The 23,464-nt window shown below is 44.9% G+C and overlaps 2 protein-coding genes across 3 annotated transcripts; one reads left to right on the top strand and one right to left on the bottom strand.

Moving 5' to 3' along the window:
• Nucleotides 1-503: 503 nt before the first annotated feature.
• LOC100276798 (SecY protein transport family protein) lies at nt 504-5,250 on the top strand. Of its 2 annotated transcripts, XM_008672533.3 has the most exons (7): nt 504-768; nt 2,723-3,070; nt 3,236-3,463; nt 3,672-4,026; nt 4,106-4,230; nt 4,346-4,481; nt 4,721-5,250. In XM_008672533.3, the coding sequence occupies exons 2-7, from the start codon at nt 2,727-2,729 to the stop codon at nt 4,958-4,960; spliced, it is 1,428 nt and encodes a 475-aa protein (XP_008670755.1). In that variant the 5' UTR covers nt 504-768; nt 2,723-2,726; the 3' UTR covers nt 4,961-5,250.
• A 1,128-nt stretch (nt 5,251-6,378) lies between these two features.
• Nucleotides 6,379-18,105, bottom strand: LOC100193188 (uncharacterized). The gene is given in 10 exon segments (NM_001138343.1): nt 6,379-6,695; nt 6,795-6,863; nt 6,935-6,998; nt 7,082-7,164; nt 7,965-8,030; nt 8,106-8,196; nt 15,431-15,588; nt 16,826-17,020; nt 17,498-17,627; nt 17,719-18,105. Coding segments are annotated over 10 exon segments (1,239 nt in total). The 5' UTR covers nt 18,045-18,105; the 3' UTR covers nt 6,379-6,638.
• Between the last annotated feature and the right edge of the window lie 5,359 nt (nt 18,106-23,464).

The following is a 23,464-nucleotide window of genomic DNA, read 5'->3' as shown; positions in this document are numbered from 1 at the left end:
CTCTGCAGCTTGTGCTGATGGTGATTACCAGCCGAGTTTAGGAGTGTTGGGGCATCCCTAATTATGGTCTCCGACATAAAACTAAATTATTTAAACAACTTTTTATAAACTGTTTTTAATCTAAAACTCGTGAAACTATCTTAGGAGTTGTTTGGTTAGAGGGACTAAAGATTAGTTTCTAGTTTTTAGTCCCATTTAGTACATTTTTTGCCAAACACCATGACTAAAATATGGACTAAAATGATTTAGTCTCTAGTCTTTCACCTAGGTACTAAAAGAGACTAAATGCCCATAATTATCCTGTTGCCCAAACCTATCCTAGTCTCTCTCGCACAGTTGCACGTAGTCTTCTAGTGTTCCAAGAGCATTTGAGTCTTTGGATAGTTACTATTATGACTTTAGAATCTGTTTAGTCTCTACAACAAATAGGTAAGGAATAAAGTTTAGTCCTAGGAATAAAGTTTAGTCCTAGACTAATTGAAATCAAACAGGCCTTAAACAGACCTAGTAACTGATTTGCTGTTTTAAATCTTGTTTCTCAGATCAGACAGCCCATACTGTTCCATCTACTGATCTACCAGATCGGCGGCCGCCTCCAACTTAATTGTGGGCCTCGGACCCTCTCTTTGTTCTTCCGTTTCCACCCTCTCTCTCGTGGTTCTCCCGTGCTCTGTGTCCGTAGCGGCGACGACTGGGCGATCGCCGCCGCCTTAAGCCAGGTGCTCAGGTCTGCCACTTGGCACTTCGCCGGCGACGAGCACCTAACAGGTACGCCCAGACCTTTTCCGTTCCTGCTGTGCGAAACCGAGCACCCAGATCCTAGCTTAAGGTACTTGTAGTCGGATCGGATCTGATCCGTTTCCGAACTTCGATATTTTTTTCAAAAATTATCGAGTGTACATGTGTACACTGAGTCTCTCCGAGATCTGTGGCGTGAGATTCCGCCTTTTGTTTCGAAGGATTCGTCGTTCTTTTATGATTGAGCTCGTAGGCGCAATGTTCAGATCCGTATACGAATCTATGATCCATATACAGTTACTTGGTCGCTGTGTTCTGTAGGATTTACAAGTGAGCGAATCGACTTCTACGTAATGGTAATAATAGATTTGACTTCTCTAAAATAGTACTTACAAGTGAGCAACTTCTCTAAAACAGTATTTTACCCTTATTTCAATTTTATTTTTTTATTTTCTACTGCTATCGAATGCTGGAAGCCTGGAACGGTGCACATAAACATTCCTTTTCAATTTCTACATCTATAATCTATAATTCTATATCCATAACACTATATAAAACACCGGTTCAAATTAATCTAGATCCACCCAACAAATGACTTCCGATGAGATGTTTTCTTCGTGCACCCCGTTTTGTACACATAAAAAATCCTACACCATCACATTGAACCGTCTAGATCTTTTCTCCCTCATTCTTTCTCTCACGCGCTCACATCTAATGACTAATGGTCACAGACATCCAGATCATCTCTCACGCTCCCTCCTCTCCCTCACCGGCGGACATTTTATTGGCGTTAAAAAAAAAAGATTTGCATGCATGTGCATATTAGCGTAAAAAAAGGAAGTCGATAAAATTGATTGGACATCTGGGCTACTAGCATAAAAGGAAGAAGATTGAAGGATGTGAAAAAGAATAAGAAGTACGAATATTGTTCTAGATAATGTAAAATTAAAAGAATAGAAATGGTTGGCGCGATTTAAAAATAGCTTAAGATTTCCAATATAAAATTACCTTCTACGTTTTAGAACGAAACTTTTAAAATCGATTGTGCTTTTAACTTTTTTAGTCACTTGAAAAAAATTATTATTTTACTGAGTGATTTTTTATAAACTATTATAGAAATGCTCTAGCTTTGCAACTTCCTTTGGTTTAATCCACCAGTTTAAACTTTGCAAAAAACACTGAACCAAATCACCCTCACACCCGTAATCTCCACTAAATGCATCAAATAAATTGCACCCAGACTTAACACGCCATCAAAACCAATGATTCGGATCGCTAGATAAACCCCTCTCCTTTACTCAAATTCACTGGGCAATATTATTTGGATCATCCTTCATCCCCACTCTCCCCGCGTCCTCGCCACCGTGTTGGCAATAATAGGTACCATAAATTCACTTCTTGGTTCTGTGCAGTTAGGTAACATACAGCTCTGTAGTGTTTGGTTCCAAAGTCAGTTGGGATGGAATGGCTCCATACCAGAGAGTGGATCCGTCCGAGAGATTTAGGAGAGCCAGATGGTTCATCATTTAAGCATATTTTTTCTTTTTTGGAGCCACTCTGTCCTACATGGAACCAATCCAAACAACAACAAATTGGAAGCAGAGCGGCTCCGTCCCACCATATTCCGGAACCAGACACTACCTAAACCGCTTCTCTTGACTAAATCGCATCTATCAAGTATTCAAGTCACTACAAGGAAATGAGTGGGTCACATGGCAAATTGATGCAAGAATATATTTTTCTCTGCACACTTTGTATTACGCGTTTGATGGTTATATTAGCTCTGGTTTTCATTTTCTTGTGCTGCTCTTCCTTTGTCTGCATGTACATGTATTTTGGTAGGCTCGCTTATGTTTTAACTCTAATGGATGGATGCATCTTTTTCATTAGAATTGTGACCACACATAGAGTAGGAAGGTTTCATTATGTTACTAGATTTGGTGCACATTGTACATAATGCTGATCAATATCTCCTTTAATATAGAGAGATGGCTGGTGGTTTTCGAGTACTGCATCTTGTGAGGCCATTTCTGGCTTTCTTGCCAGAAGTACAGAGTGCTGATAGGAAAATACCATTCAGAGAGAAAGTGATCTACACGGTCATTTCTCTCTTCATTTTTCTGGTCTGCAGCCAGCTCCCACTCTATGGCATTCATTCAACTACTGGCGCTGACCCTTTCTACTGGATGCGTGTTATTCTTGCATCAAACCGTGGTACTGTTATGGAACTGGGTATCACTCCAATTGTAACATCTGGAATGGTGATGCAACTTCTAGTGGGATCAAAGATTATTGAAGTTGACAACAGTGTGAGGGAGGATCGTGCTCTGCTGTAAGTGTTGTTGGGTAGTATAGACATCAAATTCTATATGTATTGGTGGATGCTTTGATTATCCATCCTTTTATCAATTGACTGACATTGAGAACTGCAAAGCTTTATGGTTTTTATTCTTGTATCTGGTGTTTTCATGTGATTCATAGTGTACTTTTTACCCAGAAATGGTGCGCAGAAGTTGCTTGGTATCCTTATTGCCATTGGAGAAGCCGTGGCGTATGTTCTCTCTGGAATGTATGGCAGTGTGAGCCAACTTGGAACTGGGAATGCTATCCTCATTATACTTCAGCTTTTCTTTGCTGGTATCATTGTCATCTGTCTAGATGAACTCCTACAGAAAGGCTATGGTTTGGGATCTGGTATCTCTCTGTTCATTGCTACGAATATCTGGTAAGCATATTAAGGGCCTGTTTGGTTCACTACCTCAGTTGCCACACTTTGCCTAACTTTTCTGCCTAAGGTTAGTTATTCAATTCGAACTACTAACCTTAGGCAAAGTGTGGCACATTTAGCCACAAACCAAACAGGCCCTAAATGCCACATCTCATTGATTAGCTATTCTGTATGTGCGGCTTACGGTAAACTCATGTCCATGTAGTGAGAATATCATCTGGAAGGCGTTTAGCCCAACAACCATCAACAGTGGGCGTGGTGCTGAATTTGAAGGGGCAGTCATTGCATTGTTCCATCTATTGATTACTCGCACAGATAAAGTCCGTGCTCTACGCGAGGCTTTCTACCGTCAGAATCTTCCAAATGTGACCAATTTACTTGCTACTGTATTGGTCTTCCTCATAGTTATCTATTTCCAAGGTTTCCGTGTTGTACTTCCAGTGAGGTCAAAGAATGCCCGTGGTCAACAAGGCTCATACCCAATCAAGTTGTTCTATACTTCCAACATGCCTATCATTCTGCACTCTGCACTAATTACCAACCTCTATTTCATATCCCAGGTATGTGCTTCAATTCCAGTGTTTCATTACAATTGATCTTTTCATGAATTTGCATGGACTAAAAATGTTTCTATGGCAGCTTCTCTACAGGAAATACAGTGGAAATTTCCTTGTTAACCTTCTTGGGAAATGGAAGGAATCTGAGTACTCTGGCCATTCTGTTCCGGTTGGTGGTCTTGCTTACTATGTGACTGCGCCATCAAGGTGAATAATTAGTTTCTTTTATCTTACTGCCTTCTCCTTTATGATTCTTTGCTACAATTTTGTTAACATTGAATGAATTATTAATGATGCCAGCTTCAAATGTTTGAATTTGCAGCTTGGCTGATGTTCTGGCAAATCCAGTCCATGCATTGTTCTATGTGGTCTTTATGCTGTCAGCCTGTGCTCTCTTCTCAAAGACATGGATTGAAGTTTCTGGTTCATCAGCGAAGGACGTTGCTAAGCAGCTGAAGGTAAAACCATGTACATGCCACTCAAAACTAGTATCATCAAAGCACATGCCGTTGTGCTTGTCCGTGCCTATTTTACTTCTTTATGAATTCAAATTTGCCAAACAAATGTGTACCTTTTTGTGGTTATTAGTAAGCTGCAGGAGTTGGACTACTGGTGTTAATAGGGCCATAGTTTTCACATGCAAGATTTCCATGCTAGTGTGAGCTTTATTTAAACCCTTACCCTGGCAATTCAACAGGAGCAACAAATGGTGATGCCAGGCCATCGTGAGTCAAACCTGCAAAGGGAACTGAACAGATACATCCCAACTGCTGCAGCATTTGGAGGAGTGTGCATTGGCGCGCTAACTGTCCTAGCTGATTTCATGGGCGCAATTGGCTCAGGAACTGGCATTCTGCTCGCTGTCACTATCATATACCAGTACTTTGAGACATTCGAGAAGGAAAGGGCAACCGAGCTTGGTTTCTTTGGTTTCTAATCTTCGTCGCTGGGGTAAAAGACTGAATCTTCCTGCAAGTGACAGTAAATGCTTGGCCGGCTGTTTATGTTTGTAATTGGAGAGCTTATAGTCAGTTTAGGTTGCGGGCTAATTTACACTGGGAAATTTGTAGCAGGTTCTGCATGCGTTTTTGGGGCCAGGATGGGCATTAAGTTGTGCTCAATTATAACCACGGTCATCATCTCTTGGGATTTTCCGTTCTCCTGTATTGACTATAGAATTTTGGATCAATTTTGCCGTCTTGAACTGAATACTTATTCATTACTATCCACGTGATTGGTTGCCCAACCAAATATGCGAGGCTCCAGACGCACCGCATGCCATTGACCAGACGAAGCATGTGATTGATTGGCTGGATGGTAGCAGCCTACACCCGTGTGGCCGCGTGTGCACCGTAGCCTTTGTTTTGCTGCCTCGCCTGCATGACGCTGCTCTGCTGCGTTCCCACGCGAGGCGAGCGTTAGATATTCGGGCAACCATTCAAATGGTATATGTACCAAAGACATCCTTTTGTTCCTTTCAAGCTTAGGTCTCGTTTGGTTTGGAGCGACTAAAGTTTAGTCATTTTTAGTCCCTAAAAAGCAAACGTGGTGACACTTTTAGTCCCTAAAAAAGCAAACGTGGCGGCTAAAATGAGGTGACTAAAAAGAACTAAATTAATATTTTTACTTTATTTGGGCTCTCTACTTTTTTCTTACAACAAACATCCACTAATTAATATAGGTAATACAATCATTATTCACAACAATTAATACTTTTTAGTGCGGTTTAGTCATTGGAAGGATAATTTAGCGACTAGTCAGTGACTAAAGAAGCCAAAGGTCTTAGACCATTGGACGGCACGTGCATGTTCAGTTGTCAACAGCTTAGAATTAATCACCTCTTTGAATGCACTTAGCTGGCTAAAAAGTCACCAATAAATTTAAAGTAACTAATAGTTAATATTAGTTAGATTGTTTAGATGTCTACGACTAATTTTAGCAGCTTTATTTAGATGTCTAGACTAATTTTAGCAGCTGTAATGTACTCAAACAGATCCTTAATCACTGGCAACGAGTCAGGTAATGTCGGATATGCAGTGCTACGATTCGGACCCAATCATGCTGTGCTGCATCGTAGGGCTACCTAAAAAATCTCGATCAAGCAGACATCGTCACTGAAACAGCACAATCTGAAGACCACTTTCAGCAGTTTAACTGAGGCGGCTACCCTAGTAGGGCCGTAGATGGTAAAAAAGAACTCTGTTAACATTGAAATGTGACTTGAGGAATTTAATGGCCATAAATCAGTCACGCTGTGTTCAAGCCCATTGGTAAAATATTTTTTTCGCACCAGAACGGCAGGAAGAGAATAACTGGCACCAAAAAAAAATGTAATGCTGACCAAGACATCATTCAGAATGCAACTGCCAGCAGTTCACTCATGGTCATCCAAAATACTATTTTGCAACGTAGACTTATTGTTCGCAGAATGGAATTTAAATATGGGTAAGAGGATGGGTAAGAGGATGGGTAAGCATAACCTTAGTATCAAGTATTTCTCTACATCTTTCACTCTACTTCAAAAGGGAAAGACCGTCAAATATGCCACATTTGCCTTGCAGGCAACTTGGGGGTGAAAAAAAATGTGCACCTTTGTGCACCTTATAGCTAATTAGCTATTGTGAATTCGTCTTGCTTTCGGGGCTTCTTACTGGATTGAAATACGGGTGAGCCTGCAAACATCAAAAGATGTTTTTAGCGTAAGCTAGTTTTGAGGTTATGCATGTCATACTAATCCAGTAACTTGCTTCAAGAATGTAGGCAAGATGTACCATGGTTTCCTTGGCTGTAGGCCTTTTCTGGTGATCATACCGGAGGAGTTTATCTACCAAATCAATAGCCTGTAAAAGGTAGAAAGTTGTTAAAAAAAGAAATGAGCAGTATGCTACAGTTATAAGGCGACAAGAATCACCTCAGGTGTTGCAAGGTGTCTGTTCCTAGCATTCACAAACTTGGGCCATGGTTTCCTATTATGTCTGTAGCCACGAAAACTTAATTAGATCATCCAAAATAAAGATCATGATAGTCTGCAAGATTATCCAAACTCCAAAACAACAACCTTCCAATAAGTCTTTCAAGCTGTGGGTCAAGCTGGAGGCCATATTTTTCAAGGTAGTTATACAGGTCTCCTGTGCCAAGAACCTGCAGAACAGTAACACATATTGCATGTATCATACAAACAAATAAGACATTAAATGCTTTCAAACAACCCTTTCTTCAGGAAATGCAGTAGGGGATCAGAAAAAAAATTGTGCAGCTAAAATGTCTAGGGTTTAGGACCTTTAGGGTGTATTCAACATCACAACTGAAACTGTGGCACACCACATATACAAGATGCGGTAGCCAATCACAATGAACTCGAAAGCAACACAAGGACATGATGCAATAATGGCAACGAACACAGGTAGTACATAGAAGATACCGCGATATCTAGACATTTTTTTAATACTCTAGCCATCGCTCATGAAAATTGGACTAGTAGAATACATTTGAGTTTATGGTTTATAAATATATAAACTTTGCAGTAAATATACAGGGCGACACATGCCACTGGTATGTCAGTATCCATAAATCAACAATATCAACAAGCTAATCTTTAAGTAATGTTTACATTCAGTCAACTTTCAGTACAACCAAGGCTACGACAGTATGCTATTAAGGTCCAACTAAAAGATGTCGAAATAACATATGAACTTGCCATCAACAACTCTAGGGTGACTCTAAAGCTGACATAGTAGATGCAAACAATAATGCCAATGGACCGATAAACTTGTGCCATTTAAATAGATTAAAGTAATGCAGCATCTGAATTCTGAATACATAATCAAGTGACAGCTCGTAAGACTTGCAACCATTGCATTATGCCATTTAAAGCACTAGATTAAGTGGCATAGGAAAACACGATGACAGGACGTTTCAACACAGAGCAGCTTCAAACATACCTCAGCTATTTTCACTAATTGATCATAATTATCCTGGCCACTAAAGAAAGGGTCCACTCGGAATATCTGTCAATACCATATAGCACATCAGCATAGGTCTATTAGCCAAGATAACTAATTGATCATGGTCTTTCCACTTACCATTGCTGCGAACATGCAACCAAGACTCCACAAATCCAATGAGTAATCATAATCTAACAAATCCACAAGTAGTTCAGGACCCTTGTAGCATCTGTAAATAACAAAAGGACATGGTAAACCAAGGGGAGAAATGCATCGAGGCTCGAGAGGCATCTAAAGAGTAATATATTTTCAGTGCTTAAAAAGCGCTAGGTATTGGATTTCGAAGAAAGGACTTTTCCATGAAGTTGGAGGGAGAAGTCCATGAAGAAGCTCTGACGAAGTATTGCTTCACTTTTATTTTGTTGTTTATCTCTATCTGGTTGTATCTTTGGCACTGAGGGTCGGTATTTGGGTAGTTTCGGAGAATGGTTTCCTTTGATGTTTTTGTACTATTTTAAGCTGTGTTAGACTGTGTGTGTGTGTGTGGGCCGGCACCACTGTTGGGCTGCCGGCCCATTAGGGTTAGGGTTTCCTGTGTCTATATATTGTAGTCCTCCTCTATGCAATACATCCAACAAGCATTCCACAATTCAACATGGTATCAGACTAGGTTTAGGGTTTTTTGCTCCTCTCTCCCACCTCCAGCAGCCGCCGGCTGCCCAAACACCAGCCGCCACCCACGTCCAGCCGCCGCCCCGGGAGGGATGGATCCTCCCGGGGCGGCTCCCTTCCAGCCACTGCCCCCTCTCCTCTGCTCCCCGCCCCCAGCAGCTGCCACTCGTCGGCGCGAGCGCCCGCAGCTCGCCGCGTTCGGCCCCGCCCCCAACCTCCGTCGTCGGCCTCTGGCGGGCGCGGCCCTGGCCTTCCCCTCTCGCGGCGCGGGCGCGGTCGTCCGCCTCACCCCCAACCGACGGTGCCCTCCCTCCCCTACGCCGGCGCGGGCACGACCCAGCACCCGCTTCCACCGCGCCGGCTCCCCCCCCCCCCCGCCCCCCCTGCGCGTCTGCCGTCGGCAGATGGCCATGGCCCCCTCGGCGGCTCCAACCACGGCGGCACGCACGCGGGTCCAGCAGCCGGCCTAGATCCGCCGGCGGCGGCTCTCATGGCAGCCGATGCCGCCCCTCCCCTTCTCAGGCCGCCAGCGCCGACGCCTCCCTGCTCACGGGCGCGGCCTTCCTCCCCCATCTAGGCGTGGGTCTCCGCCCCGCTGTCGTGCTCGCCATGGGCTCCCTCCCCCTCTTCGTCGGTCCTGCTCTGCGCTGCTGCCGCTATCCTGGCCACGGGCGTGCCACCTCCCTTCTCGCACCCGCCGACGGCGGCCTTCTTCCGCACATCTGGCCACGTGGTCCCCCATCTCCCCTGTGTAGCCGGCGGTTTGCAACCTGCTGCTGCGGCCACGCGGGCGCGCGTGCAGCAGTCGTCGTGGCCTCGTGGGCACGCGTACAGCCGCGGCCGCGGGACGTAGGGGAGCAGCGGGCGCTCTTGTCCCCAACGGTCGCCGACCCTTCCTCCCCTCATCCTCGCGCTGGCCACCTCCTAACTGCCTGCGCTGATGCCCAGCAACACCCAGTAGCTCCACCCTTCGAACTTCTCTCGTCGCTGGTGCTGCCAACACCCATTGCCAGGTCCGGCGCAGGCCCCTGCTCGGCTGGACCTGCCCCGTCGCCCTCCCCCTTCATCCCCGCCATCGTTGGTTCCGTCGCTGTCGCGGACTTCCCGGCCGGATCCACGTTGTTGCGGTCTTCTCGGCTAGATCCGCCATCCCTTTGGCCGGATCGCCATCTTCATGGCTGGATTCGTCGCTGCCGTGGCCTTCCCGGCTGGATCCACCGATACCCCTTCTACTCTGCAACGGGCGCAGACACCCTGACCGGCGTAGACGCGTGCGCTGCCGTCGGCCTCCCTGGCGGGGCTCCTTGACGCCTGGACGATCGAAGAAGCAGGAAGGTCGGCCTGCTGGTGCCCTTTTGCTGTGTCGCCCTGCCGATCGTTGACGCTCGAACGTCGACCCCTCCCGAAGATCAGGCTTTTGCTGCGCGTCTTCCGACCGCGACCACCTCGACTTCAGCTACCTCGGCATCTAGGGGCTATCGTCTTCTTGGAGCACACAACGGTCTCTACTCCAGCCGCAACATTCGCACCATCACGACGTTGCGAATGCAGGGGGATTTCAACCCGTCGGCTCCTACCTTCGGCCTCTACTCCAGTCTCATCGTGTGTGGTGCCCCCGTTGCGACTGCGGGGGGATGTTAGACTGTGTGTGTGTGTGTGTGGGCCGGCACCACTGTTGGGCTGCCGGCCCATTAGGGTTAGGGTTTCCTGTGTCTATATATTGTAGTCCTCCTCTATGCAATACATCCAACAAGCATTCCACAATTCAACAAGCTGGTATCCTGAGCAGTTACCTTATGCTTTCAATATAAGCAGGGCCGAGCCTTTTGTCTAAAAAAATGATAGGCGCTAAGCAGGTGGTTAGGCTCTACCTAGCACCTTGGCTTTCTAGTCATTGCTAGACGTTTGTTCTTTTGTGGCCAGTAGAGTACTACCACGCTAAATACAAGAAATGTAGCATATCAGAACAAGAGAAAAAAATGGTAATACCACACATCTCTACTAATATAAAGCAGGAGTTCCTCCATGCGTCCTCCCACCTCACTCCATGCTGCATGATGGTAGCACTTTTACAAACAAAAAAAAACTTATGTTTATTTGTAATCAACTCGCAGTCCAGTAAACCCCCCGCATACTACGGTGGTCAGCCCCCCACCCCTCCACCGCCGCTACGCCAAATTGCCCTCCCCATGTTCCCTCATCAGTCATCACCTCCGTGGCGCTGTCCCAGTAGCCCCCCAATCGTGCTCCCCCAACTTCACTCGCGTCTGCCTCCGCCCTCCGCCCAAAACTCAATCCAATCCAGGGCCAGGCTAGGCCAGGCCAACCAAACCCTAAGCCCTGCGCCATGCCTAGCGCTTGTGGCATCCATGGGCTGACCGCGTCATAGTGGGGAGCCCGCATCCGGAGCTAGGGTCCCGTCCTCGGCGACACCGCCATGGAGTGGGACAGCGAGTCTAACAGCGCTGGCAGCGTCGACGCCGGCAATAAAGAGCAGAAGGAGAGGGAGGCAAGGGTGGAGGTGGCGACGTCGGGGGCGCCAGTGGGATGTTCACGTTCGCGATTGAAAGGCATGTTGTGCGCGTCCGGGCCCTGCGAGCTCGTCAACATCAACGCGCTCGAGCCCGATTGCCCCATCATCTATGCCAATCGCTTCGAGGCGGCCACGGGCTACCACACTGAGGAGGTACTAGGCAAAAATTGGTCGGTGCTATCTTATCCCATAGATTCTTTCATTTCAATTCGTCACTCAGTCACGAGTCGCGGGACGACAAGCCAACAAGGGGTCGCGACGAAATCTCTCTCTGCTTGCACTCGCTCGACCGTCGACGCTACTGAGGAGCAAGATCATGCGGTCGCGCAGCGACAAGGCGCGCCACGCACCCAAGGGCGCCTCGGCGATAAAGACCGCCAAAGCCAAGGGGAGGTCGTAGTCCGGGGAGTTCTTGATGCAGATGGAGCACATCTCCCTCAACTCCTTCCTCTCTAACCACCGCCCCACCACCCCCGCCAGTAGCCACACGCCCTTCAAAGAAGGGGGATGGGTTGCTACCGCGTCGACCAGACCCCGCTGTCGTCGCCGCTTCCTTAGCTGTTGTTGTCTATGTCCCCACCACCCCGCTGTCGTACCTCCCTCAGGCATCGTTGGTGGACACAGACGTGATCATGGAGGATAATGATTAATGCATCCATAGCCAGGATTTCTTCTGGCACGTTCAATCTTGATCCTTTGTGTTGGTTTGCTGAGTGACACCGTGTGGTCTCTGATTAACCGTGTTCCTCTCCCCTCTGTTTGCAAAACCCCAGACTACATCACGTCAGAGCTGCCACATGTAGCCAACAAGTTCGACAACGATAAGGTAGGGAAGATGGGAATTTTCTCTTTTTTGAGTGTGAGCATGCCTTTGCAGTGATAGTGTGTCGTGGTGAGCTCCACTTCTCCTAAGATCTAACTGTTCTGCTTTTTTGCAGAACATCCCCTGCCCCCAAAATCTCCAGAGAAGTCAGCGAACCCTCGGAGCAAGCGGTACAAAACCGATGAGCGAGAATTTCACCCCTCAAACTGATTACCGATTGTTAGGAATGTGAAACCGTTTCAGCCATGATATCCAATGGCCCAACTGTAGTCAGAACAATTGTAAACTCAATCAACTCAGTGATGAACTGTGTTGCTCCGTTTCCTTGCTCCATCTTAATGGGTGAATGTCTTGCAGATTGTTCTCCCAAAGGTCTGGAATCCACAAACTTTTCCTTCGACCAACAGATTACTCCGGTTCCATTTGATATTCTGACTCAGATGATTCAGAAGAAGAGCAGTCAATGCAGCCTGTGCTGGAGAAGAGGGGGGGGGGTCTCCCAGTCAGCAGTGGCTCTATGCTGTCGGGTGATGCCTCCACCGTGCGTCAAGAATCTGTACCTCAATACTGATCCATGCATAGATGATGTTGTTTACTGTGGAAAGCAATGCAACGCAGCATGTTTCATTATTGCATTTTGTGATATCAGTATTTCAAAAGGTATGTACATTTCTCTGTTATGCATCTGAGTCACTTTTACATATATGTTACTATTCGTCTCAGTCGCACCGCAATAAAAACAATTATCAATATCTGTGTCTTTATAATGAACGATCAGACAGAGCTAATTAGTTTCTTTTGTAATGCATAAAGGGTTTTCTCCATCAATTGGTGGTAAACTGGTAATGGTCTTTCACGCTACCAAACTGATTTCCATGAAATAGAGGTACACTCTGAATATATCTCTACTACTATAATGCAAGAGTTTCTCCGTGCATCACCCCTCCTGTGCACCTCTCCCTACTCCCCTCCCCGCTTTATGCGGGCTAGCCTATGGTCCGACGGGCCTTGACAACACATACATTTAAATGGTAAAAAATAAGCTAAAATTTTGCACAAGTTGGGGTTTGAACCATAGTTGTTGGCTCCAAACACACATCCACCTAACCAACATAACACATATATTTTTGTGTTTTATACTCTATACTCAAGCAGCATGATATAGATATTTTTATGAAAAATAGGAAAAAAATAAAATTGTGTTGTGTCAAGCCTAGCTTGTCGTGTCGCACCGAAGGTCCAGGCATGGCAAGGTGATCGGGCCGGGCCAACACGAGCCTAGGGAACAATAGGCTAGGTCATGCTCGGGCCGGGCTAAACTATGCCACACCATAGGCCACCCAGCAGGCACGACCCATTTGGACATGTATACACCAGATGCCCTCGTGCAGACAAGCAACGAACCAAGCAAGACGATGGCTTGTGCAGACATGGCTACCAGCAGAGCTGTCAGGTCTTCGGTTGAGATACATGGGTTTTTGGTAAATTTGGGATTAGTTAGGTTCGATTTGATATTGGAGTTGTTTGATTGAGGAGGGGGAGGGACGCCGACGCGGGCACCTGTCGTGGCGCCGCCGCCCGCCACACCTGCGAGGCCTGAAGTCGTGAGGAAGTGAGGAGCCGAGGAGGACCCCGCCGCCACATCCTCACAAGTCACTCGGGACTTTCGGCTACTTACTCTACTGGCGACAAGGCGATAGAGGGAGGAGAAAGGGGTGGCGGTAGTTAGGGTTTGGTGCCGCTTGAGCCACCTCATGGGAGACGGCGCGGGGATTGGAATTGTGGTTTTCTCACTCAGCATATGAAATGTATTTATGAAGGTTACATGGTAGACGCGTTGAGATCACGCACAACGGCCGGTTCAAATATAGCACAAATAATTGTAAATATTTTGAACGTGTTTGAACAACTATCTCATTTAAACAAGGTCTACCTATGTGATACTACTGTATAGAAATTGTAGCAACAGACGAGCACCTAACTAGTCTATAAGTAATATGATTGTAGTTTATCTTTCTCCATACCTAACTTGTTACATTTTTTGCATAAATCAAGTCAAATCAAGACAAAACAACTAGGAGCTTGGCAATGGTGAGACAACGCACAAATACTAAACAAATAGATGAACTAGGACTAATAAAAAGTTGCATCAGAATCCTATTGTGATTCATCAGAATCCTATTGTGATTTACATGTCTACTGGAAGAATATAGAATGGGTGAGGTCATTGGATCCAATGTTATTAAAGCGATAAAACGTTGAAGCGCTCATGAGAACTTGTTGACTTTAAAACGTTTAAGCAAGCTTTAAAATGTCTTTTTAAACAACAAGGACAAAATATGAATATAACATAATTTCATGTAGCAATATAACATGCCCACAACCACAAATCCACAATAACACAAGTTCAAGTGTTCAACTAATAGCAACTAGCAAGTCGACAACCACAAACAAAGTGGAATGAAATGTGCAGTAGTCCACAATCACAAACATAGCACAAAAGCAACTAAAGTAGAACACAATGTCCACAACCACGGATGCATTACAGCATTAGCATCACTAGTGGTTGCCATTTTCAGTCTGCAAATAACCAAAATCAGAGGAGAATGTGAGCAGGGAAGGGGAGGAGGATGAGAGCAGGGACATGGCAGCTAACAGAGGCATAGCAGGTGAGCTGACCGAGCAAGAGCAGGGAGCGCAAGCAGGGAGTTCGGCACAGGGAGGCGGCGGCGGCGCCGAGCCTGAGCAGGGAGCGAGCGGCTGCAGCGCAGGGAGGCAACGGTGGCGTCGAGCGCGAGCAGGGACCAAGGAGCAACGAGCGCCGAGTCCGGGGAGAGGGAGCGTGACGCGAGCAGGGAGCAACACAGGGAGGAGAGGAGGGAGGCGGCGAGCTCAGGCTAGGTTCTTACCGTCCAGCGGCGAAGCCCAGGGATGCCTGACGAACGCGCAGCGCGAGTCCGTGACGGCTGGCTGCGGGCATGACAAAGGAACGATGCCCCCTGTTTTAGGTTAGGAGAATTGTGCTGGGCTGGAAATCTGGAAAAGCGACAAAACGTGGCATTTTTACGACCCAAAGCGTTTTAACGCTAAAAAGTGGTGCTAGAGCGCTTAAAACGGGTGCTTTAGTTGCAGCGCTTTAACATCTCAGTAGTGCTTTAGAGCTTAAGCGCCTTTTTAATAACCATGATTGGATCAACAAATTATTCATAGTTTATTAATAGTTACAGTTATCGTGATTATTTGAACAAATAAATATCTTTAATAAAATGTTTTTTTCTTAAACGCGCAGGAGAGCTGCGCATCATTAAATTAAGAGAAGAAAACAGTCCAAAATGGACCAAAGTACAATGCCAGAATAGGCAAAACACAAAACACAAAACCACCAACTTCAAGTAAAGAACAGCCAATTATCAAAGCCAGGGCAGGGCAGCTGACCTTGAAGCAACTCTAGCATTGTATTCCATCTTGGGATGATAGAACTCTGCAAGACCCCAATCAATAAGACGAAGCTGACGTTTTTCATGGTCAATCATGACATTGTGGGGTTTGACATCTCGGTGCATTATACCGCGTGAATGACAGTAATCTAGTGCCTACACAAATACCTGGAAAAGTTAAGACCATCAAGTCCAATGCAGCCTGACAGAAATAAAATGGTTGAACGTTGAAGTTGCAAAACTGTAAAACAGTTAGCTATCCTCAAGAAAACTGAACTTAGTAGCCCATATTAGGTCACACGACAAACTGAACATGAAAAAAATACATCATAGCACCATGCTCTGCATCTGTTTTGGTCTTTATGATGCTTGTCTAGATACATAAAGGAATCAGTTTGTTTTTTGTGTCCAGACTCTAAACATCTATATTGTCGTTCAAATTCTGCCCATCATGTGAATTTGACTTGATCACGCATATCTAAATTTGGTTTACAGGAATGATATTACTCTCTCCACCCACAACATAATGCAATTTTCACATTTCGAGGAACCAAATGCTTTCAAGTTTAACCATAATCGTATGAAAAAATACTAACATTTATGGTACAAAATAAATATCATTAGATCAATTATGAAATATACTTTCAATCTTTCATAATAAACTGATTTGAAGACATAAATGTAAATACTATTCACTGTAAACTTGGTCAAATTTGAACTACTTAAACGGGCACAAATGTCATAGTTGCATTCTTTTGCGGACAGAGGGAGTATATGTCAATGACTAATCATAATCTAATAATAATTTATGAACTGTGATATTCAAGAAAATAAGGTATTGTAAGTCATCTGCATTATTTTCTGCAGGTTCAATTGCTGTTCCATAAGTGACTCAATACTCAATGAGAGCATCTAAAGCTCCAAACAGATGCAGAGGTACCATATTCTAATATCCACTAATCAACATACAATGATTAGTCAACACCAGCTTATCGGCCAAAGTACTTATGCAAACAAAGGCAAGGAACTATCTCATAAAATTTGTTATCTTTTTTCTGTGTGCACAATAAGATCAAAGGGGCTAACAAGTTACACCAAGTAAGTTGCATGGCATTAAGAGGTTTACCTCTGTTACGATATGCCTTATATTTATAAACTATATTAGCTAAAATAACATAAATCAAAGCATACTTATCAGCCTAATGGAACTCATAAAATTTCTAAGGTCAGTGACCTGCAAGAAAAATAATAGAATTTAATTTTACATTGATTGCAAAGGTCCTCAGAATCAAACAGGTATATCATGAAAAAGAAACAAAAAATGAAATAGCTGAACCATGAACAAGATCACATAAGCAAGAGATATGAGCACTTTCGAGGTTCAGATTCTTGCCTTCAATAATTCAAAAATATAGTATCTGATATCATAATCAGATAACGCAGGGTAGAGTACTTTGAAGTCAGTGTTGTTGACATGTTCAAAGATCAGACTAGGTGTCTTTGATTCATCATCTCTGACAATATCAAGTAGTTTTACAATGTTAGGCCCTCCATATAAGTTCTGAAGTATCTTTATTTCCCTCTTTATCTGAATCATCATAAAAGACATCCACATGAATCGTTACGATGTCACACAAATCTAAGCAAAAAAATAGAAGGAAAAAAAAAGATAAAAATCAAAATATCTCTACAGCTGAAAAGCATATCGTGTAAGCCTAAAATGGATCAAATAAAAAGAAAATCACAATTTTGCATGGACAAACTCCTATACAGACGTGCGTGCAAGATGACATGGCTATATGAGAGTGATTTGAAGCTACAATGTCTCCAAACCACACTGCCTCATGCCCTTTGGCGTCCTAAGTGGATAAGTAGTAGAAGCAACTAGCCAGCTAGATAATCCTCAAGCCTAACACAGAATCAGCTGAGACTGGAAGACATTGGTGTAGTCCAATGTGGCTCTACAAGGCAGTCCCTGTATGTCATATTTATGATTCCATCCGTATAGCTGGTTGCCAGAAATGTGACAACCACCGCAACAGAGCATTGTAAAAGCAAAGCTGACCTTCTTCTTCTTCACGGGCTTCAGGATCTTAATGACGCATCTCTCATCGCTCCCGGCCCGGAACCCTTCGAACACCTCGCTGTACTTCCCCCTCCCCACCTTCCGCAGCACCTCGTACCCATCCTGCTTCCTGCACGGACAGACGCATCAGAAATAAAACCTTACACCATTCAAATCTGGGGATCACAGTGTAAAGCCGAGCTCCAGCTCCGTGCGCCTACCCCCACTGGATGTCGAGCGACTCGTAGTCCCAGTACTCCTTGGGGCGCTGGGCGTTAGCGTCGGCGTAGACGCGCGCCACCGAGGCGGCGCCACCGGGTTGCCGCGTGGCCCGCCCGAAGCGCGGCGTCATGGGGAGCGGCGCCTCAGCCGCAGCTGCCGCGGCGGCGGCGTAGGCCGTGGGGGCGAGGCGGCGGCGCCGGTGGTGGTGCCCGTGGTGCGGGACCGCGGTGGAGAGAAGGAAGCGTAGGAAGAGACCGTGGGGCGCGGCGGTGGCGGCGGGTGCCGGGAGCGGAAGGACACGGCTGCGCAGGGCGCCCCAGGCCATAGAAACCGCGGCGCGGGCGTGCGGGGGAGATTGAGGGTCGTAGGGCTCAATTCAGTCAATCTATCGGGCTCGCCGCCGCGTGCGAGCACGTCTGCGAGAGCAAAAGCAATGCACGGAGGCCTTTCAGCGAGCGCTCGGCACTAGGACCGGGCCAAAAAAAAAACGAGACTGAAAACGAACCCGAAGAACCCGGGATCCGAACAGAACAAACAGATATTTCAGGGTTCGGTTTTTATTCTGGGCATAGGTTACATAGAACCGAATAAAATACTAAAAACCGGGTTCTCAGTTCGGTTAACCGAACGCCGAATAGTTTAACGGGTACCAAGCAAAGGCCCAAGCGGCCAAGCTCAACAACGTTTCTCAAGAGTTTAGCCTTTTAGGGTTGACTCGTCGCGTTCTCCTACCAGGCTCCACGCAGAGGCAAGTAGGCAATAATCATCAAGTCCTCCTCTTTCCGGACAAGATATACAAAGAGACCCGCCAACTGTCTTTTTATTGAATCTTTTAAAGATAGATATTATGATTAGTCCTTTTCTTTAGTATTTATCGTCCTTCTATTTTTTTAGTTATTCACTGGAGCAATTATATATTGAAGTCAATCCGAGACAAGTGTTCGGATCTATTATGACATAAGAATTAGGTGCCTATCGAACATTGGTTATTCTAGAAAATTATTTCCCGACATAACAAAAAAATCTTTTTTACGTTTTAATTTAAGAAGCCGGTGTATTTTTCTGAGGGTATAAGCCTCTATCTACATCTACTTTCCTTGAGTGGGCACAATATAGATTTTTTTGATTCAATTCAAAATTCTAAGATAACTCATTAGAATTATTAATAAGATCGTCCTGATATATTAGGTAGGAATATTTAGATTGTCGATTTTTATGTACTTTATTACTTCTGTTCCAGAGCATGTTGTGTTGGAGACAAAGAATAAGTCCATATGTAGACATAAGCATTGCATTGTTGTTGATTCAGGATTTATGTGAGCAGAATCCATATTTGAGCAAGTCGAACTTGCATGGAAGAATCAAACCTAAAATGTGGCAAAAAAATGTAGCACAAGTGGACATGTTGCAGATTTACCAGGCAAAAGGGATTGATGTGGTAAATGTTTGGCAATTTTAAAAACATAAGGATGTGAATCTCTTCGTGAATAGCTATCCACAGAGAGTACTACAAGACAATTGTGAAAAGGGAAGAAACACACATGCATGTTGTGGAGAACATAGAATGGGCATAGGTTGCAGGAAACAAAACATTTCCAAGCATGCAAATGGGTCGGGCAGTTTGATCGCTAGCTAAGCACTAGATCACACCACCAAAAAAAGTAACACCTACCATTCTACCTACTTCCTGAAATTACGTTTTACGTCATATAGATATAAATTTCAGATTCAGGGAGCTGGGGCTTTCAATCACCTTGATGTTGTTCCCCGTCGTCTGCTCCTCGTCCACAGCCGCCAAAGAAAAGAAAACCTTGAATGAAGCGTAATCAGCTAAACAAGCAAAGGAGCATCAGGTTATCAGGTTATAGATCGATGGAGCTTATAGCTTGTCGGCAGCACATGTAATACTCAACTTGTGGATAATAAAAGAGAAGAATTCATCTCCTTATATGTATTGCCCTCTATTCATTAAAACATATGAATAATCACATTTAAAGTAAATAAATTAACTAATGAAACATAAATAATTCATGCATCGTGTTGAAGGCTATTTGTTTGTACACTTAATAATAATAATGGTAATAATAAAACTATATTAATGCTGAAATTGGGGTTTAACCTAATTTGAAATCTAGAATTTGAAAATGAAATAGGAAAGGTAAAGGAAAACCAAAATATAAAAGCAATAAAAAATAACTAAAACAACTATGCTTACATGCTGATATTCTTTTTGATTCTGCAGTTGATTTGGTGGTCAAACTAAATTTGAATTTAAATTCAAAAAAAGAAGAATAAAGGGAAAATGACAAAAAGCAAAAGAAAAGGAAATGAATAAAAGGGGAGACCTCTCACGGCTTGATGGACCGAATCTGATCGCCCAACTCACCTCAAACCACACGGACCCAACTCCCCCCCCCTCGCGCCGACTGGCGGGCCCAGGCGCCTGCAGCCTCAATCGCGCGGCATACATGTCCCTGCCATGCGGGCCCCGCAGACTTGGCGCTCTGCCGCAATGAACTGGGATCCAGCTGGCGTATGGGACCCCAACTCACCAAGTTGCTGACTCCCGGGCCCGCTGCGCAGCAGCTCCTCCTTTCCCCTTTGTGCGGCGGCGCGTAACAACCCGCACATTGAGCGCGTGGATCGATACGGGGGGCCTCACCAGCTCGCTGTGATCTGCGGTGTTCGCGCGCCTATAAGGCCTCGGTGGCTCCGCCGTCGTAGCCATAAGCCTAGCGCGGAAACCAACAGGGTGTGATGGGAGTGCAGGGGAGGCCCGTCGTCGGGGACAATCCCATTGCGGTCATCTTTACATTTGGTAAGTCGCCCACGTTCTCTACCACCTCTGCGGGATGGGTTGGGACCAATAGGTTTGGAAATTGCGGGTCAGGTCGTGAACTAATTCCTCACTGAGCTCGATTTCGTCGTCGAATCTTCCTCACCGTGACCAGAGTCAAACTCAAACCCATCGACGGACATAGCCCCTCCCCGTGGTTCGCCGGTGTTCCCTTGCCAGTAATCGTCTTGCAGAAGTGAGATTTTGGGCCCCTGGGTGCTAGGTCGTGACCTCCGGCCATGGCGCCACCACGCCAGGGCAACCGCGCCACCGGGTTTGAACAACCACGTGCAGGGGAGAGACTCCCACCGTTCGATCAAATTCGGTGGCTCGCGTTTGGCGGTAGCATGGTCGTGTGATAGCCACTGGATCCGGATCCTGCGATCGGCGCGGTGTACCGGTTCGGGTTGGCGGGATTTAATCCTGGCCATTCCTGTCGTCGGATAGCCGAGATCGGCCCGTACCCTTTCGTTGTGGCAAAATTTCTAAAGAGACCGTGCGGTTTTACTAAATCAACCCGCGCTCCACAACAGTTCAAAAGTAATTGCAATTTAGTCCTTTTCTTTACGAGTTTGACCCTGTGAAGATTTGAATTAAGACCCTCAGCCCATTTCAAATAAAACGAAATAAATAAAATCTAGGAAAATGATTGTGGGTATGAAAATAAAGCTAGAAGGTTTAAGTAAATCATAACTTGTTCATTTTAACTCTGATTTAGTTCGTTCCAGTTGCGCTAGCTTCGTAATAAAATTGCCTACGCAGTTACAACACTATTCGTAATATATCAGGTACCTTTATAAATAGATATTTATATAACCGGTGTGTAATATATTATCTTGCTAATCAAAGATAATATGTCTATAATTATTGTTTGACCCAAAGAGGGGATCTTTAAATTAAATGTTATAACTTAGATTAAAGTTGAAATGACTTATTTCTTTAGAGTATCTTCATTACATAAATTATAACCAATATAGGATATAGTTTCATACTTAATCACATAGAACTTCTGAAAACTATATCTTTTTAACCGTAACTCCGATCTTAGTGATTCTCGAACACACGAACTCGTTACGATGCGTAGATCATTATTATGCAGTTTGTTTGTATGTATGGTGTGATGTTGATTTAGCCTATACTATGTTTGTTTGTATTGCTACGGATAGCAGCGAGGTTACGAGTTACTTAAAGCCCAAGTTGGTACCTGGGATCTCAAGTCTAAGGCAATTTGTGCCCTTGGTCACTTTTCTTTACCTAATAATGTTCATGTTAATTACTGTGACATGCTTAGTTAATATGATGGGACCTAATAGGTTTCCCTAGACTTGTTTATCCCACACCTTGTTTACCACTAAACTTTTGGGTAGTTTTGTTATTGCTCTACCTGGTTTTGGGATTAATATTACATTATTATCATGGTCCAGTTATACTGTAGTTTTAATTATTGTTCATGACAAGATTATTGTGTTAATTGGAACATGGAGCTTAACTTGAGATATCCGTGCTACCACAAGGGTGAAATGGGACGCCCTTGACTGACTAATTAGGAAAGCTAGTGGAGGACTACCTTACTCGAAAGGGGCAAGGGCAGTAGGGGAGTTGTCGGTATAGGGAGGTTCTCAGGTCGATCATGCTGCGATGGCTTTTCGGACGGGGGAGGATTCCTATACAGCGCTTCCTAGAAAATGTAGCGGGTTTTCTGAAGCTAGTGGAACTTTGTAAAGGCCTCATAGTGGATCCCTAACCATTCACCTCAGAAGTGTCTAAGGGTCTAGCTAACCCTGGCTAGACGGGATACACAACTTGTGGGTAAATGGCGCAACCTTTGGAGAGTGTAAAATTGGTATATCAGCTGTGCTCGCGGTAATGAGCAGCTCTGGACTCTCACATGATTAATTTATGGAACTAAATTTAATCTGTCACATGCATTGCATCGCGAGTGTTATTATCAATTGTGATCTCTTATTTAATTGGGTTGGTATCTACTTATACTTAGTAACTGCTAATAAAATTTTGACCAACTTTAAAAGCAATGCTCAGCTTGACCGTCTACTGTGGTAAGCCTTACAGTTCATATGAGCTCCCACCTTTGGTGAGTTCATGCATATTATTCCCCATAGCTTGTTGAGCGATGAACGTATCAAAATTCTAGTTCTTTGACCCTGCTCATTATTCCCCACAGTTGACCCTGCTCAGTTCCATACTCCTGTGAGTATCAAAATTCTAGTTCTTTATGATATATATTCATCTGGTATAACACATGCAATCTCTTCTCTATACAGGGACAATCTAGGGCAGCATCCAACAACCCTCATGGATCACCCAGTCCATCGCCGCACCAGTCCAGCCGCCCACCTCGATGAGATATTATCTTTGTTAGTGTTGTTCATACTTTGTGAGATAACTCAGTCTGAATTTGTTAAATGTTGGTAATGCTTTGTGAGATACTTGAGACTTATGTTCTTGAGTGTTGGATACTTATGTTTGTGTTCGAACATGTTGGTAATGTTGTGAGAACTTGTTTGATTTATGGTGTTTGTGATATATGTGATGTATATGTGATATCTGTGATGATTATGTGATATCTTTTGTTTGTTTGGATGGAATAGCAAAAACAAATTAAAAGATGTGTACTAGTCACTTTGCCGAGTGTCAGGGTCATAGCACTCGGCAGAGAAGTAACACCTGGGCACCGATAAAGCTTCTTTGCCGAGTGCTGTGACCCCGGCACTCAACAAAGAAACTGATAAAGGGCCCCGCTGGTGGCCCCTTTGCCGAGTGTCACCTAGAACACTCGGCAAAGGCGCCGTCTCCGTTACCAATCGCCGTGACGGCGGCTTTTCTTTGTCGAGTACCGAGTGACACTCGACAAATGCTTTGCCGAGTGCCCGATAAAAAGTACTCGGCAC

This window comes from Zea mays, chromosome 1 (assembly GCF_902167145.1).
Source record: "Zea mays cultivar B73 chromosome 1, Zm-B73-REFERENCE-NAM-5.0, whole genome shotgun sequence".
Classification (NCBI taxonomy): Eukaryota; Viridiplantae; Streptophyta; class Magnoliopsida; order Poales; family Poaceae; genus Zea; species Zea mays.
The sequence above is the reverse complement of the archived record's forward strand: the minus strand, read 5'-3'. Positions and strand labels throughout refer to the sequence as shown.

What these genes read in the sequence shown, in the direction of transcription:
- LOC100276798 (XM_008672533.3), top strand. Translation starts at nt 2,727, where the DNA reads ATGGCTGGTGGTTTTCGAGTACTGCATCTTGTGAGGCCATTTCTGGCT. An exon ending in TTCATTGCTACGAATATCTG is followed by an intron (nt 3,464 to 3,671) that starts GTAAGCATATTA and finishes ATGTCCATGTAG; the next exon opens with TGAGAATATCATCTGGAAGG. An exon ending in ACCTCTATTTCATATCCCAG is followed by an intron (nt 4,027 to 4,105) that starts GTATGTGCTTCA and finishes TTTCTATGGCAG; the next exon opens with CTTCTCTACAGGAAATACAG.